We start from the raw sequence: 15,481 nt of genomic DNA on the forward strand, positions 1-15,481 counted from the left end.
CTAGTGCCAGCCCTCAGGAAGCCTACCCTGTGGAAGTTCCACTGCTTCCCCTCTCTCCCCTACACTCATCTGGGCCTGGAATCTGGCCATCAGAACTCTCTAGGGGGGTTGTGGTTTGCCCTTATAAGCTATCTGTTGAATAGACAGCTCCATAGCAGCCCATTCCCCATGTGAGCAGCTCTGGGCAGACAGGTGGTTTTACTATCAGACAATGACAGGTCCAGTGTGTGCTCACTCCCTGGCCTCTGCCCACCACCCAAACTCCAACAACTCTTGCCTCCTTATACCCAAAGGACAGTCAGGGACCACATGATGACCTGCAAGCCATTATAAATGCATGAAGTGACAAGCCATGTGCTTGCCTTTGTCCTCAGGAGCCCTGTTGAATCAACTGAGAAGGGATCTGCAGAGCAAGCGCCATGAGTATCTCAGCTCTTGGAGGCAGCACCAAAGGTGAGGACTGCACTCCCTCTTCTCCCAGGCTTGGTGTGTGGCCTGCCCTGCAAGGGCCACAAGCACGGCAGCAGAGAGCAGCATATTGGGAGGACTGGCAGGGAGGCATCAGTGTCCTGGGGCTGGGTTCCCCTTCTGAGGCTGCCTGGCCTTGCCCCTCCAGGGAAACCAGTACTACCAGGTGAGGAGGAACGCAAAAATGTCCTCAAGCAGATGAAGGTTCGGACCACGCTGAAGGGGGACAAGAGCTGGATCACCAAGCAGGATGAATCAGAGGGCCACACCCTGTAAGTCCAGGAGGCTAGGAGGCCAGCAACAATGAGGTGGGGTAGGGCTGTAATCCACAAAGGCCCGTCGATGCCTGGGGATGCTGAGGGACTTCCACCATTCAGACTTCAGTGGGGACATGTGGCCACAGGCAAGCTGGGGAGGGCAGAGCACGGGAAAGCAATCCAGTTGAGGGCAAGACTCAACCAAAGTTACAAGGTGGGAAAGCCCTTGACGCCGAGTGGGCATGTACATACTTGCCTGTGGAATGTGGAGAAAGGCCAGGGAAGGAGAAGGTGAGACGGGAATGGTGAGCCAAGTTCTTGTGGTGCATGCACTTCACCCCACCTCATCTGCTTTGGGGCTCAGCAGACAGCCTCTAGGATGGAGGCTGCAAGGTGGCTGATGGCAGAGAGCCACTCTTTCAGGATCCCTTTTTCTCCAGAGAGCTGCCTCCTGGTCGGAGTCGAGCCACATCCTTTTCATCAGCTGGGGAAGTCCCGAAGACCAGGTAAGAGGTGATGCCTGATGGCCAGTGGGTGGGCCTTGTGCCGCAGTCTTCAGGGGATAAGGAGGAGCCCAAACTCAAAATAGATGTTAGGGTATGCAGTGAATCATTTCAAATCCACAGGAGAGACAGGCTTTTCTACTCTGCTTCCTCTTGGGAAAGGGAGTGCAGGTGTCACTGGGTTCAGATCCCTGGCCTTGCTGTGTGACCTTGAGGCTGGCTACCTAATGGGCCTCCATGGTTCCAGCTGCCTAGTGGACATTGGGAAGTCTCTGTAAAGGGTGAGACAACATATCTGAGGTGATTTACACAGTGTTGAGAGTCACACATGACTCTCTTGTAGGTAGCCCTGATTGCTGAGTGCACTGCGGAACCAAAGAACTGCCCACAGTTTGATTTACAGCCTTTGCATAGCTCTCTGGGATGTACAGGTGAATTTTAGGAAGGAATCAGGGTGTCAAGGAGATGGACACATTTGTTCCAATGGTCTCCCAAATTCATGATGACATATTCTGACATGTGGCCAAAGGGAACAGCCCATCCCGTCTGCATTTTGAAGACTTTTGCCTGTCGGTGTCTAGGGGTGCTCCAAAGCACTGCCAAGTCAGTGAGTGGTGGGAATGCAAACCTCAGGCTTTAGTCTTGCTACAGTTCACTGGCAGTTGGCAGTGAAGGCAGTGCCAGGATCTTTCTCAGGTGGTGATAGAGGCAGTGGCAGCAGCTTGAAGGGAGGGATCCAAGTTCACTGCTAAGTCTCTGGGGCTGCCTCTAACAACTATGGACTTGCCCATCACCACCCCTCCCTGACTCGGCATCCAGTACCAGCCAGGTCCTGTGCTCTCTCCTTGGGGAACTAACATCTTAGCAGGGAACACAGGCATGAACCAAATAGAGAGGTGAACATAAAAGAGAGAATTATGGATTGTGATTATTGCAGTTGGCAAAGTTGGTGAAGGCCTGAGGACGGTTTAAAGACAGTCTACTCACTAGGGGGCTAGTTTACTTTGGGTGGTACGGTTCTCACCCTGGGCTTCTGTTTGGGGCTATGTTTAGAAAGCACATCCCAGAGCACTGTGACTCAGGGCCTAGAGCACGGATACCTGGAAGTCTACATAAACTTCGGCTCTCCTTTTCTCTTGGGGAAAGAAGTGGATCCAAGGGACAGCCAGTGATCATGGCCTAGCCTCCCCAAGCCAAAAATGTTTGTGTGGCTAGATGGGGGGAAATGGCCTTTCTTTCTCAGGCCCCACCCCAAGTATGTTTGCAAATTTGTCACCTGCAGGCTGCTGTCTCTATTAAGGACAGGGTCTGCCATGATGGAGAACACTGTGGCTCTGTGCTGCCCTTCTCACCTGCTTGTGTGGGGTTCCCTTAGACCCACTTCCCCTGTTCTCCAGCCCTTAAGCTACTGTCTTCCTAGAAAGAAAGGCCATCTGCTGAATCCTTGTCTCCTGCCCCTGCACCCCAAACTCACAGCTCTTTGCTGCCTACCACTACTGGCCCTCTGAACCCGCTCAGTTGCTCCCAAGCAGGAGACACCCAGCATGTGCAGTCTGTTTTCCAGCCATGCCCTCCAGTCCCAAACTTTCATCAAGTCTGTGATGTGGGCATCTCAGGAGCTGGAGGAGAGAGGCCCCAAAGGAGCAGGAAGGGTGGGGAAGCTGCCTTTGGTTCTACCCCTTGGTCCCTCATGAGCCTTCCCAAAGGAGGCTATGTGGTTAGGTCCGGGACCCTGGGCTCTCCCTGCCATGCCTCAACCCCAGGCCTCTGACCATGCAGCCTCCAGTTGTGAGAGTAGAGAGTGGGAGTGCTGTCATCAATCCCAGAAGACTTCTTGTTCAGGGGAGTGCTGGGGCCTGGAAGGTGAGAGAAAAACTTGAGTTTGGAGGAGACCCCTCTGCGGCAAATGTTTAGCCATGGAACACATCTTCCTGGGCACTTACTGTGATCCAGGGCCATCCTGGGCTGGTCCCAGTACTTTTCCTGGGGAGCATGAGGGAGCAGAATAGGAAGCCTGGCTTTGGGTGAAGGGGTAGCTGGCTCTCTTGAGAAATGGCCAGCCACTCTTGTTCCCCTCATTCTGACCACACTGGGGCACCCACCAGCCAATCCACTTTGCTGGCATTGGGTGCAGGGGAAATAGGGCATCTTTGCTTCACCTCATACCTTCTTTTCCCTCGGCAGGCCTCCTAGCACAAGGGCTCCCACTGGCTATATCATCCGGTAGGTAACCATAGGACCCTGCCTGCCTCCACATGCCTGCACACCACTGCTCCCTGGATTCTCACAGGGGAGCTCACAGGGCTACTTCTTCTGGGCTTTCTTATAGGGGAGTGTTCACCAAGCCCATAGACAGCTCGTGTCAGCCACAGCGGCAGTTCCCCAAGGCCAATGGAGATCCAAAAAGGTGTGTGTCCTTGGGGTGAGGGCCTAGGCCAAGCACCAGGCATGAGGGCCTAGGTCAGGCTTATGGCAGAGAGATTACTCTATCTGTCACGGGTGGGGAGGGGTGGTGGATGGTAGCTCTCCTGTGTAGGGCAGGGCCCTGGAGAGTAGTGCTGGGACACAAAGCCCCAGGTGGATGTATGACCCAGATTGGGCAGTCCTGTTTCCCAGCAGCTGTGTGCTTTACTTTACCTTCTTCCCAGAAGGCTGAAGTGGCATGTCATCAAAGCGCTTTGGTGTCAGGTTAAACCTGGGCTCCATCATAAAGGCAGGGTCAAGGGGCCTGGGTCAACCTATGGCGGGAGGGCTGCCCTGCTCAGGGTGGCACAGATGGGATGGGTGTGTGGCAGGGCTGAAAGAAAAGAAGAAAGGCCACCAGCCACATTCCTGCTGGGACATGTAGACAAATTTAGAAGCAAGAGGGGGCTTGGGAGTGGGCACATGGAAACTCCTTTCCTCTCCAGTGCTGCTGGTCTGCTGAGAGCAGCTCCCAGTGGGCTTCCTCGGCCCTCCTCCTCCGGCTATAAGATGACCACTGAGGATTACAAGAAGCTGTAAGTATGCAATGGCAGACCCAGTTCAGTTCCCTCCTTCAAGGACAAGCCCAAACAGCAGGCCTGACATTCCTACCAGTTGCCACTATGACCTGGAGCACATTGCTCTTCTGATCTGTGGCGAAGCAGGGGCTCTAAGAAGCTTATAGAAGGGGCCGGTGAGTCTGGAGGAAGGGTCATGGGTCATATCTCTGGGGCTGATGTTGGCTGACTCTGTTTCCTGGACATGCCTCTGCACCCCTCTGGGGTGTAGGCCGGGCCGCACTGGGGCCTGATGATCCTGAGCATGATGATAGCCCTGGCAGCCAAGTAATTGGCATTTTGTGCTGAAATCTGAACTGCTTCTTGGATATAAATCTTTGGGGCTCCCCTTCTGGCCCCTATCAAATACGCCCCCCACTATGTGGCCAAGGAGGGGGTTTCTGGACAGAAGTGTGGGTTGAATCTGCAGTTCCCAAGGGCCCCACATCTTTATATTGCTTTATATCCCTTGTCACAACGATCCAGTGACATGGACCAGGTAGGAAATCTTTCTGGAGGAGGGGAGAGGCTTGAACTGGGTCTTGGAGGACAGTTAGGGTTGGAATAAGGAGAGAGGAGAGGGCTGGCTCTTGAGGAGGAAGAAGTGACATGAGCAAAGACTCAGAGGCAGCAATGCCAACATGTGCTATTATTGTTGTAAGTCAGGAAGCCAAACTGCTGAGGGTGGCAGCCTGTGACAGGGAACAGGGGCAGAGATGGGGGAGGAGGGGCCACAACCAACAGCATCCTCACACCCTCTCCTCTCCCCCAGGGCACCCTACAATGTCAGACGCAGCTCAGCATCAGGGGATGCTGAAGAGGAGGAGGTTCTCTTCTCATCTGATGAGCAGAAACGGAGGTAATGGTGCCCGCTGAGCATCCCACAGTCAGGGCAGGGGCCCAAGTTTCTGTGGACCAGTAATATAGGAATGGTGCCAGTTGCAGTGACAAAATGCACAACATGTACAATATCAGTGCTGGCTTGTTTGCTGGAGGAGTGGCTTCCAGCAACAGGTGTCATTCATTGAATCCCAGAACCACCCACTCAGTGTTGGGCCAGCGCAGGGGACCCTTTATGAAACTTTCATGGAGCAGAACCTAGGTAATGAGGGCTGGGGGAAGCCTCCCCTGGGTGGACAGAGTGTACAGAGGGAGGTGCTTCAGGACTTTATATCAATTTGCTAAAAAGGGTCCTGAGCAAATTGAACCAAAATCGGCCATCCTCCTAGGAGGAGCCCTCTGTGTGTATGCCGTGTGTGCTGTGTGGATGCTGTGTATGCTTTATGCTGGGCAGGGCCTGCATGGCTGGGTGGCAGAGCTACACTCTGGAAGTGCCAGTGCCCCTCACCTCAAAATGAGGCTCAGGTACTTGGGCAGCAGCTAGGCTCTGAGGAAATAACTGCCCCTCCCACCCCAGGCTGAGCCTGCCCCCACTGCCAGTGTCTGTTGGGCCCTCTGCGCCTTAAGAAACACAGCAAAGCTCCTGTGCTGAAGGTCTGGCAGATGGACAATCCTAAGGCCAGAGTCTGCAGTGACAGTGGTCCCTGGGCCTGGGAGGTACAAGGGAAGAGCCAGAAGTTCAGGAGCCAGGCTGCTGAGCATTGACTGCCCACTTTGCCATCAGCTAAGTGTGTCGTCTAACACAAGTCACTAAAGTTTCCCATGCCTCAGTTTCTTCATCTGTAAATTGTGGGTGATACTAGCACCTACTTTCCTAAGTTGTAAGGACTCAATGAGCCAGTATGGATTTGCAGCATGCAGCACAGGGCCAGGCCCACAATCTATGCTTGATAAATGTGGGCTGCATGGTCTCTGTTTCCTTTGAATAGTTCTGGGAGCAGGCGCTAATTTGGCTTTGTGCACTTGCCTCCCTGGGGTGGCCCTGAGCCATCCTGGGTAGCTTCTGGGCTATGCTGGCAGAGTGAGTCCTGCCTTATGCCGTTAGATACTTTCTCTCTGTGCCACCGCAGGTCAGAGGCTGCAAGCAGTGTGGTGAGGAAGACGGCCTCCCGGGAGCACTCCTACGTTCTGTCAGCAGCCAAGAAGAGCACCAGGTGAGTTACATGACAGGAGACACAGCAGGGCCTGGCTTCTGGGCAAGCTCAGCTACCAACTGGCTCCCCTCCTTTCCTCCTGGCTAGACCTTCCAGGATTCTCAGATGCTCTTTCTGGAAAACTGAGAGGTCTGGCTCCAGCCATCAGGGCTAATGAGGTACTGGGAGTGAGAGAGAGGCCCAGGACCCTATAAAGCAAAGTGGTCATGATGTCACTTGTCCATGAGTTCTGTCCAACACATTGCCTTTCTGCTTCCTTTGCAGCAGCCCTGCCCAGGAGATGCAGACTCCATTCATTGCAAAGAGGTAAATGTCAGCAAGGGAATCTTTGCAAGCCTCTTGCTGGCTGCAGAGAAGGCCTCCTGCCAGCAGAGGTGGAGTATGATCACCATGGAAAGCAGGTGCAGAGTGGGAAGGGGCCTCTGTCCCTGAGCAAGGGAAGTTGTGAGGGCCTAGTGGCTTTTGTCTGGAGGCCAGATGAGCAAGTAGGTGGGTATGGTGGCACTTGTGGCCTCAGCAGGCAGTTCTGTGTAGGCAAGATCTGGCTGACAGAACGTAGCTTGTGGCTGGAAACTTCCATTTGCTAACAGGGCTAGGCCCCTGATCCCCAATAGAGCCTTAGTGTTTCCAAGGGCTTCTGGGGTTTGAAGCAAAAGTAGCTACCAGGCGGGGCGCCTGGGTGGCGCAGTCGGTTAAGCGTCCGACTTCAGCCAGGTCACGATCTCACGGTCCGTGAGTTCGAGCCCCGCGTCAGGCTCTGGGCTGATGGCTCAGAGCCTGGAGCCTGTTTCCGATTCTGTGTCTCTCTCTCTCTCTGCCCCTCCCCCATTCATGCTCTCTCTCTGTCCCAAAAATAAACGTTAAAAAAAAAAAAAAAAAGTAGCTACCAGGCTAAAAAGGAGTTGTTCCCCTGCCCTCCCTCCCACTCTACCAGGGACAGGCTGGACAATGCCTCAGCAGGAGGGATTACTGGGCTGGGGTCCAGAGGCTTATCATTGGGAGCCTCTGCCTGGCCAGGCCCTTGGAAGTGACCATAACATTGGAGATGGGCCCTAAAGGGTGAACAGAATTCAATACGAAATTATCAGGACATTAGGACACTCCAGTTGAGTGAGAGAGGAGTGTCCCCATCAGTTGAGACAGAATATCTTCTGGGAGAGAATATTTGGGGAGTATAGGGAAGAGACTTCCAGAAAGTTGAATTTTAGGGACATTCCATGAGGTAAACAAGGAAAGCATCCATGACAAGGTTGCATAGTGAGCTGAAGACTGGAATACAGTCAGGAAAGGGTGATGGCAGCATAAAGGAAGTGACAGATAATGATGTGCTTTTACTGGCTGTATTAGGTTGCCAGGGCTGGTATAAGAAAGTACCACAAACTGGGTGGCAAAGACCCGAGAAATGTACTGTCTCCTGTTCTGGAGGCTTTAAGTCCAAGATCCAGGTGTCAGCGGGATTGGTTCCTTTTGGAGGCTGTGAAAGAGAAACTGTCTCTGGCTTCTCTCCCAGCTTCTGGTGGCAGCAGGCAACACTTGACAATCCTTGGCTTGTAGACACATCACTCTAGTCTCTGCCTCTATTGTCCTATGACCTTTTGTCTGTGTGTCTGTGTCCAAATTTCCCTCTTCTTATAAGGACACTGGTCATTGGATTTAGAGCTCACCCTGTTCCAGTGTGACCCGATCTTATGTTGACTATATCTGCGAAGACCTTATTTCCAAATAAGGTCACACTCACAAGTTCCAGGCAGACATGGATTTTGAAGGGATACTATTCAACCTGATATGCTGTCCTTTATCCCAAACTGGAGTTGCTGAGCCTCCAGGCTGGGCCACCTCATGGCCATAGACAGCACAGAAGGAAATCATGTCCTTTAGGAACAGCAAGCTGTAGGGCGGCTGAGCAGGCCACAGGTGCCCTGGGGACAAGTGGTGCATCTGTTTCTCGTCTTGCCTAAAGGGTTGAGGTGGTGGATGAGGACAGGCCTTCTGAGAAGAGCCAGGACCCACCTGCTCTAGGAAGATCCTCTCCTGGCTCGAGCAGGTAATCAATTACTCATCTCTGTCTGGGGCTGGTGGCTTCCAGGCTTGCCTGACACTGTTACTGTGGAACCTCTGCTAGGTCATCTCCTTGCAAAGCCTCACGGTCAGTGTCCCCATGTGCTCAGTGTCAAGACAGGGCACAGAAATCAATAAGAGCTTTTTAGCTGGATGTCCTAGGGCTAAAAGGAGCAAAACAGCCTGACCTCCAGGGAGAGAGTACATCACTCTTGTCTTTTTAATGTTATCTGTGTCATCTTATCCCACTTGTGGCCACAGCATCCTAGGAAAAAGTACTAGCCATAGGGTTTGAGAGGGCCTATCATCAGAGTGCTAGCCCTGCCATTCTTGGGCTTGTTAATAGCTCTATTGTAAATTGTCCAAGTTCAGCCTGCCAGCTATGTCCTCTGTCCTCTGCTGGGGAAGGAGGCTCTACAGCCCCCAGCCCCACTCAGAGCTGCCTTCTTTGCCAGTGTGGATGGAGACAGAGCCAAACTGTCTCAGGGGATTTGGATTGAGCACATGCTGACTCTGCCCAGCCCTGCCAGGAGCTGGGAGCCCAGGTGGGTGCCATGAGCTGGCTTTGGTCTGTAAGCTGGTCAGATGGGACAGCCTGGGACTGGGGTGAGAGGGCAGGGGGGCAGACTGAGTGCTGGTAATCTCACTACAGACGGGGTCCAGATTTGGTCTGATTTCTGAGCCCTGAGTGTCTGGGCAAATAATGGTGCTCTCTTGTCTGCAAATGAAGAGCAATCAATACCTCCTTGTACTTTTCAGTGAATCAAGGTAAGTCCTGTTCAGAGCACCACTTCCCTGTTGTTGCTGCTGTTTAAAGCTCCTGCCAGGACTGGGAGCTTTGTCCAAATCCAAGTCTGCTAAGTGGTATGCCTCCATGGCACCCTTGGAAGACTCTGAAACCAGAGGGGCAGAGCACCTTTGTCTACAGGTCACTTTTAGGGACCCCAGGAGATTTTCCAGCTCTTGTAATGCCACTGCGAGCCCCTACTTTCCTCCCCAGTTCAAGTCCCACAAAAATTTGTATGTGACCATGGTCCCTCAGGGCTCCCTCCTCTGTGCCAGGAGGGAGATAGGGCCACCTGCCATAGCATAGACTGGTGGAGAGCAAGGCTGCAGACCTTCTTTCCTAGAGGGAGCCAGGAGTGTGAGGCCATCCTGAGGCCATGGCTCCAGCAGCACCACTGCCCCTCTTCTTCACTGCCTCCATGTCGTGATTCTCCCTGTTTGTCTAAACTTTTGTCCATTAGAATTTTTATTTTTTTCAACTTGATTTATTTTGAGAGAGACAGAGACATTGTGAGCGGGGGAGGGGCAGAGAAAGAGAGGGAGAGAGAGAATCCCAAGCAGGCTCTGAGCCATCAGCACAGAGCCCGAAGCAGGGCTGGAACTCACAAAACCCTGAGATCATGACCTAAGCCGAAATCAAGAGTCGGACACTTAACCGACTGAGCCATCCGGGTGCCCCTGTCGGTGAGAACTTTTAAACAAGTGGAAATATTTCAGAGCTCTTCACAAGGCAGCACTGATGGGACTTGGGGATTGATGGGACATAGGGGCTGTCTTAGTTTGCTAGGGCAACTGTAACCACAGATGGGGTGACTCAAACAACTGAAATGTATTGTCTCACAGTTCTAGAGGCTGGAAGTCTGAGATTTAAGTGTCAGCAGGGTTGGTTCTTTCTGAGGGCTGGGAGGGAGGCCTCTCCTCGATTTGTAGATGGCCACCTTTCCCAGTGTGTCCTCACATGCTCTTCCATGTGTGTATGTCTGTGTTCTAATCTCCTCTTCTTATAAGGACATCAGTCATGTTAGATTAGGGGCCCACCCTACCTCAGTATAACCTCATCTTAACTAATTCCATCTGTAGTGACCCTATTTCCAAATAAATGTACCATGAGGTACCAGGGTTAGGACTGCAACATATGAATTTGGAGGGGACATAATTCAGCCCCAAACAGTGCACATCTCTGATTTCTCCTTGTCTTTTGTGCAGAAAAAGAAGAGCAGTGGTTTCAGATGCTTTTTAAAAGAGAACTTAGGAGAATTAGGTTGTGCTGTATTATGTATTTGAGAGGCATTTTAACATATCTTTTGGATGTTTAATACCCTTCATCTGCTGTCATAGCAGGGTGGCTATAGTGGTTTGTTAGGGCAGCAGTAAGAAAGTACCCCAAACTGGTGATTCAAACAACAGAAATATACTGCCTCACAGTTGTGAAGGCCAAAAGTCCGAGATCAATCTTGCCTGTGAGGCCCCAGGAAACAGAATTGGGACCAGATTACAGAAAGTTCTAGATACCAGAGATGTTTCACAATGGGGAAGCCTCCAATAGGAAGGAAAGAGTTCTCATCAGAAATGTGCAACAGGGGCTGGTCAGGGAGGCTTACTTTGATACTTCTCATAGTGCTTCTTCCCTCAGATTGTGCAGTCACAAAATATCTGGAACCCTGCCAGGCAGCTTCCAGGTGAGCCACTGCCTGGTCCTGGGTGGCCTTCTTTTCTGACTCCACTGTACCAGACAGGTCTTGCACTGGTCAGGTCAGGCAACCACCATCAGTTCCCCATACCCAGCCTCTCTCTGCCTGGTTATCTGAGAACTCCAGGCTGGGTTGTGCCCTTGAAGAAGTGCAGCTCTATGGGGAGCAGTGACTCAGCCAAACTCTGGGTGCTGTACTGACTCAGAAAAAGCTGGTTTATGGCAGAGTGGGGCAGGAAAATATCACAGCCTTGTTTCCAGGTATGGCTCTGAAGAGGCTGCCTCTTCCCCAAGTCTGTCCTTGCAATATCCTCCTTGGCTCAAGTCTGATGTAACTTCCTCATCTCACCCAGCAGGCCAACCAGGAGTAAAACCCTTGTCTTAGGTGCCAAACCGTTCAGGGACTTCAGGGAGGGCTGAAAGTTTGGAATAGGAATGCACCACAAGAACACCTACAGGCTGTGTCCTCCGGGCTGTCCAGCTGTCATTTCCCTTCCATCAGATGCCGGACCTGCCTGGCATCTCAAAGGTCCCTCAGCTCCAAGTGCTTATATCTGAATTACTTGTCTCTACCATCACTCCCACCCCCTGCTCAACAGTGGAGGGGGCCTTCCCTCCATGCACCCCAAAACTTGTTTTCTTGGGTTCATCTTGTTTTTAACCCTCTCGTTGTGGGACAACTCCTATATACCTTCTGGACTGAACTTATTCAGATACCCTCTTCCAGAGAAACTGGTATGCACAAAGGCCCCCAGGCCTGGTTGCTGTCCCTGTCACAGCACTGGTCAAGCTTCCTTGGCTTTCTGCCTCATTCGACCATGGTGAGGCCTGCAGGCTGTGCCCCAACATGCTGTCTGACAGAGTAAGCTGGAGAGCACTGAGTGAAAGCACAGGTTTTGGCACAAGGCAAACCCTGGCATTGCCTTATACTGGCCTTGTGCAAGCCACTTTACCTCTCTATGCCTCAGTTTCCTCATGTATACAATAGTGAGTAGTGATACCTACCTCCTGAGGCCTTCTCAAATACTAAAAGGGGTAATACATATGAAATCCTTGGCACAGTGCCTGGGTGCTCCCAGTTATAGGCTTGCTGATTTGCAGGGCAAATGAAGAGACCAATATCGCCATCTTGCTGGCCTCTGAGGGAAATGCGGTTGTGGGGGCAGAGAAGGAGGTACTCCCACAGGCAGCTGGGTCCACACTGGAAGAGTGCTCCCGGTCTCCATCGGCCCTCAGCCTAGCTGACAATTTAAGATTGGACTAGAGCCATCTGTGGTTGAAGGTCTGGTGAGAGGGGCTGGTGGGCTGCTGCAGGAGAAGAGACACCAGAAGGCCCCTGTATGAGTTTGCTGGAGCTGCTGTCACAAGTTAACACAAACTCGGTGGATAAAACATCAGAAATGTGTCCTCTCATACCTGGAGGCCAGAAGTCCTAAATCAAGGTGTCAGCAGGGCTATATGTTCCTTTCAAATGGTCTGGGGGAGGATTTGTTCCAGGTCTTTCTCTTAGCTTCTGGTATTGCTGGCAATCCTTGGCAGCTCTCAGTTTGTAGATGTATCACTCCAGTCTCTGCCCCTGTCTTCACATGGTCATACTCCTTCTGTGTGTCTGTGTACAAATGCCCCCTTTGTATAAGGACACCAGTCACACTGGATTAGGACACTCTCCTCCAGTATGAGTTTATCTTAAGTTTATTGTATCTGCAATGGCCCTATTTCCAAATAAGGGCACATTCATAGATACCAGGGGTTAGGACTCCAGTATATCTTTTAAGGGGACACAGTGCAACTCATAACAGCCCCTCTGGAAGAGGTGCCACTTGAGCTGGGTCTTCAAGAAGGGATTGCTAAACGGGGTGACAAAAAAGGAAGAAGGCATTGAGGGAGAGGTGCCAGCTTGGGCAGGTTGGGGTGACACTTTGTTCCTATTTCCTCTGCCACATAACCAGAAACACCAGTGAGGAAGTATGTTTTACTTGCCTGTGATGTTCCCAAGTGGGGTGTGTCCTGGCCAGGTGCTTTATGCTGTCATCATTGCTATCATGGGAGGAGACATGCACAGATCAGAGCTGCCCCTGTGCACCAGGCCCCCTGTCCCTGGAAGCCCTTCCATTTCCCCCTGTCATCTCTAATGTGCGACCTCTCAGCCAAATCCCAGGAAGGACATACACAGGCAGCCCACTGACCCGATCCTCTATGGCCTCCTAGTTTAGCTTGGAGCCGGACGTCAGGATCAACTCCAAGGTGACTTTCCAAGGAGAGCAGCCAAGTCACACCGGCTCACCCAAGGTGAAGACTACCTGTTTCTCTGCCTTCACCCTGGCCCCTCCTTCCCTGTCATGGACCCAAAGGGGCCTTTCTAAAGTGCTAGTCTGATCATGTGAAGCTCTTCACCCCCCACTTTAAGCCCATTCCATGGCATCCCTTTGCCACACCAGATCTGGTTTCATCATTTAAGGCCCCTGCCAGCCTCCATCTCTTCCTCTCCCACCTGCCTCCAGCTGGCCCCCAGCGAGGCCACATCTCCATGAAGCTTCTCAGGTGCCCTTGGGGCTGAATTTGTGCACAGTCTTACACTTTAGTAGAGTCAGGACCCATGCTACTCTGTCCCTGTTTTGCCCCCCCCCATACACACTAGGCTGGGGGCTTCACCTGGCCTGGGACTCACCCCCATCTATAACCCAGGACCCAACCCAGTGTCCACAGGCAGCTGAAGAAAGGAGGGAGTGGTTGTAAGTGGTTTGGGTCTTAAAGGATGGCTTAGGCCTTACTTTGTGGACCTAGAAAGGTATGGTCTTGAGTGAAGAGTACTCCCACAAAGCCAGAGAGCTCTAGATTGCCTCTGGCTCTGGCCATCACCATGGCCCAAGCCTGCTGGGGGTCAGGTCCTGCAGTGGAATCAGACTTGGCAGGATGTATGTGGTCAGCTGTGGGCCAGGCTCTGAACACAGGAATCCTCAAAGGGAATCCTCAGCATCCTCTGAGTGCTGAGAATGTCTGATTCTCTGTGGACTCCAGTTCACAGGCAACTGGTCACTTTCCTTCATCCCCCAAGTCTCTGATATCCTACTCCCACTGGCTCTCCAACTTTGGCCTGTAGGTTTCCTGATTATCTTGTTTGTTATCAGTCCCCATCAGCCTATATACCCAGAATTCTCACTGGCTTCACAAATAGCCACTTTGGGCATTCCAGTGGAACCATAGCCAGGGCTCATCTCTGCAAGTGGGTGACAGCATCATGACAGCAGCTACAGACAGGGCATTGGGGCTGGGCAGTCCCATTTCTATCCAGAATCCACTTGCTATGCTTAAAGGGGGCTGGGCTCAAGAGTGGGAGACTGGTAAAGGGGTGTTTCACTCTCCTTCCTCTGCGACCTGGAGGTCAGTGGGTCAAGCTCAGCTGTAGCACCAAGAAAGCTAAAGGCCAAAGAGGAGACAAGAGAAAAAAAAGACAATGGTTCTGGGTGTCCCACTGCATTACCCAGGAGGCCTCTGAAGGAGAATGCCCTTGGACCCCTGGCACAGATGGGAAAAGGGGGAGGCTTTCCTTACCAGCAACTCCCTGGCTATCTTTCTTGGCTGCAGTACAAGAGGTGAGGAAGTTGTCCACCTGCAGATCACGACACCTGGGGCAGGACTCCGCTTGATGACCCCAGACCTGGAAGGAATGAGGTATGGGGGCCCTGCTGGGCTCCTTCCACACCATTTTAGAGATGGGATAAGCAAGGAAGGGATGCAAATGATTAGGCCCAGGGGCTGGTTGGTAAGAGACATGGTCAACCTAGGTTCTCTGCCTCCATTCATGCTTTCACCCCACACCTCTTTAGGGGCAAGTACTTGGTTCATGTGAGGCAAACCTGGCCCTGGCAAGCCAGAGGTGACTGTCCCCTGGCCAGAGATGCTGACCATCTGCCTGGTAGGGGAGGCAGATGCAGACACCAGCAAGCTGTGAGGGCTCAGCCCTGCCAAGCACTGAGAACAAGACAGGACAGCTGTGCTGGGTTGAGACATGGGCTCTGCAAAGCCCCCTGAAGCCGCTGGGGCAGTTGCTCTGCTTGTGTGACAGGACTATTGGGAACAGGGTGGGGTCACCAGGTCAGCCTTGACAGCTCATGATGCCACCACACCTGGTTCTGGGGAGGGTGAGGGACAGGAGGACTACAAGGAGCACAGAGGGCCCAGCCCCTGCCTCAAGATAGGAGGCAGAGAGCCATGCAACAGGCAGACAGGATGGGGGGTGGATTGCTAGGAGCTGGGGCGGGGACAAGGGGGGATCTGAGCATGGAGGGGCCAATTCTCTTTGGAGGGACAAGTAGTGGGAGGGATCCTGCAGCACTCTCTCTCCTACTCATTTAACTATTCACTCAACTAACATTTACTGAGCCCCTGATGCACACCTGACCCCTGCGCCAGGGCCTAGAAGGCAGCTGTGAAGCAGCCAGACTGAGACTCTTCCTCATGAATCCCAGAGTCTGGGGAGGGAGGCCAGAGTGTATGCCCACTGGAGCAGTAGGAGCTCCAAAGGGGCCTCTCACTAGCATAAGGGTGGGTTGGTTAGGGAAGGCTTCCTGGAGGAAGTGTCATCCAAGATGAGTCCTGATGGATCTCTAGGTACCTTTACTCTCCTCTTTGGCGCCTTCTTCTT

General features: G+C 52.6%; 1 protein-coding gene across 9 annotated transcripts in view; it reads left to right on the forward strand.

Moving 5' to 3' along the window:
* The first annotated feature begins 383 nt into the window (after window positions 1-383).
* ZNF185 (zinc finger protein 185 with LIM domain) overlaps window positions 384-15,481 on the forward strand; it is a 61,294-nt gene continuing 46,196 nt past the window's right edge. For 5 of the 9 annotated variants that reach the window (XM_032592149.1, XM_032592150.1, XM_030305807.2 and 2 more), the window contains exons 1-11: window positions 384-453; window positions 617-740; window positions 1,166-1,231; window positions 3,413-3,451; window positions 3,558-3,635; window positions 4,138-4,227; window positions 5,021-5,107; window positions 6,219-6,302; window positions 6,567-6,608; window positions 8,263-8,346; window positions 14,422-14,508. In XM_032592149.1, coding sequence (XP_032448040.1) covers window positions 420-453; window positions 617-740; window positions 1,166-1,231; window positions 3,413-3,451; window positions 3,558-3,635; window positions 4,138-4,227; window positions 5,021-5,107; window positions 6,219-6,302; window positions 6,567-6,608; window positions 8,263-8,346; window positions 14,422-14,508 — 815 coding nt within the window. In that variant the 5' untranslated portion in view covers window positions 384-419. Of the gene's footprint in view, window positions 454-616; window positions 741-1,165; window positions 1,232-3,412; window positions 3,452-3,557; window positions 3,636-4,137; window positions 4,228-5,020; window positions 5,108-6,218; window positions 6,303-6,566; window positions 6,609-8,262; window positions 8,347-8,815; window positions 8,906-14,421; window positions 14,509-15,481 lie in introns of all 9 variants that reach the window. The other 4 variants (XM_030305809.2, XM_030305810.2, XM_030305804.2 and 1 more) reach the window with 3 other exon arrangements.

This window comes from Lynx canadensis, chromosome X (genome assembly GCF_007474595.2).
Source record: "Lynx canadensis isolate LIC74 chromosome X, mLynCan4.pri.v2, whole genome shotgun sequence".
NCBI lineage: Eukaryota > Metazoa > Chordata > Mammalia > Carnivora > Felidae > Lynx > Lynx canadensis.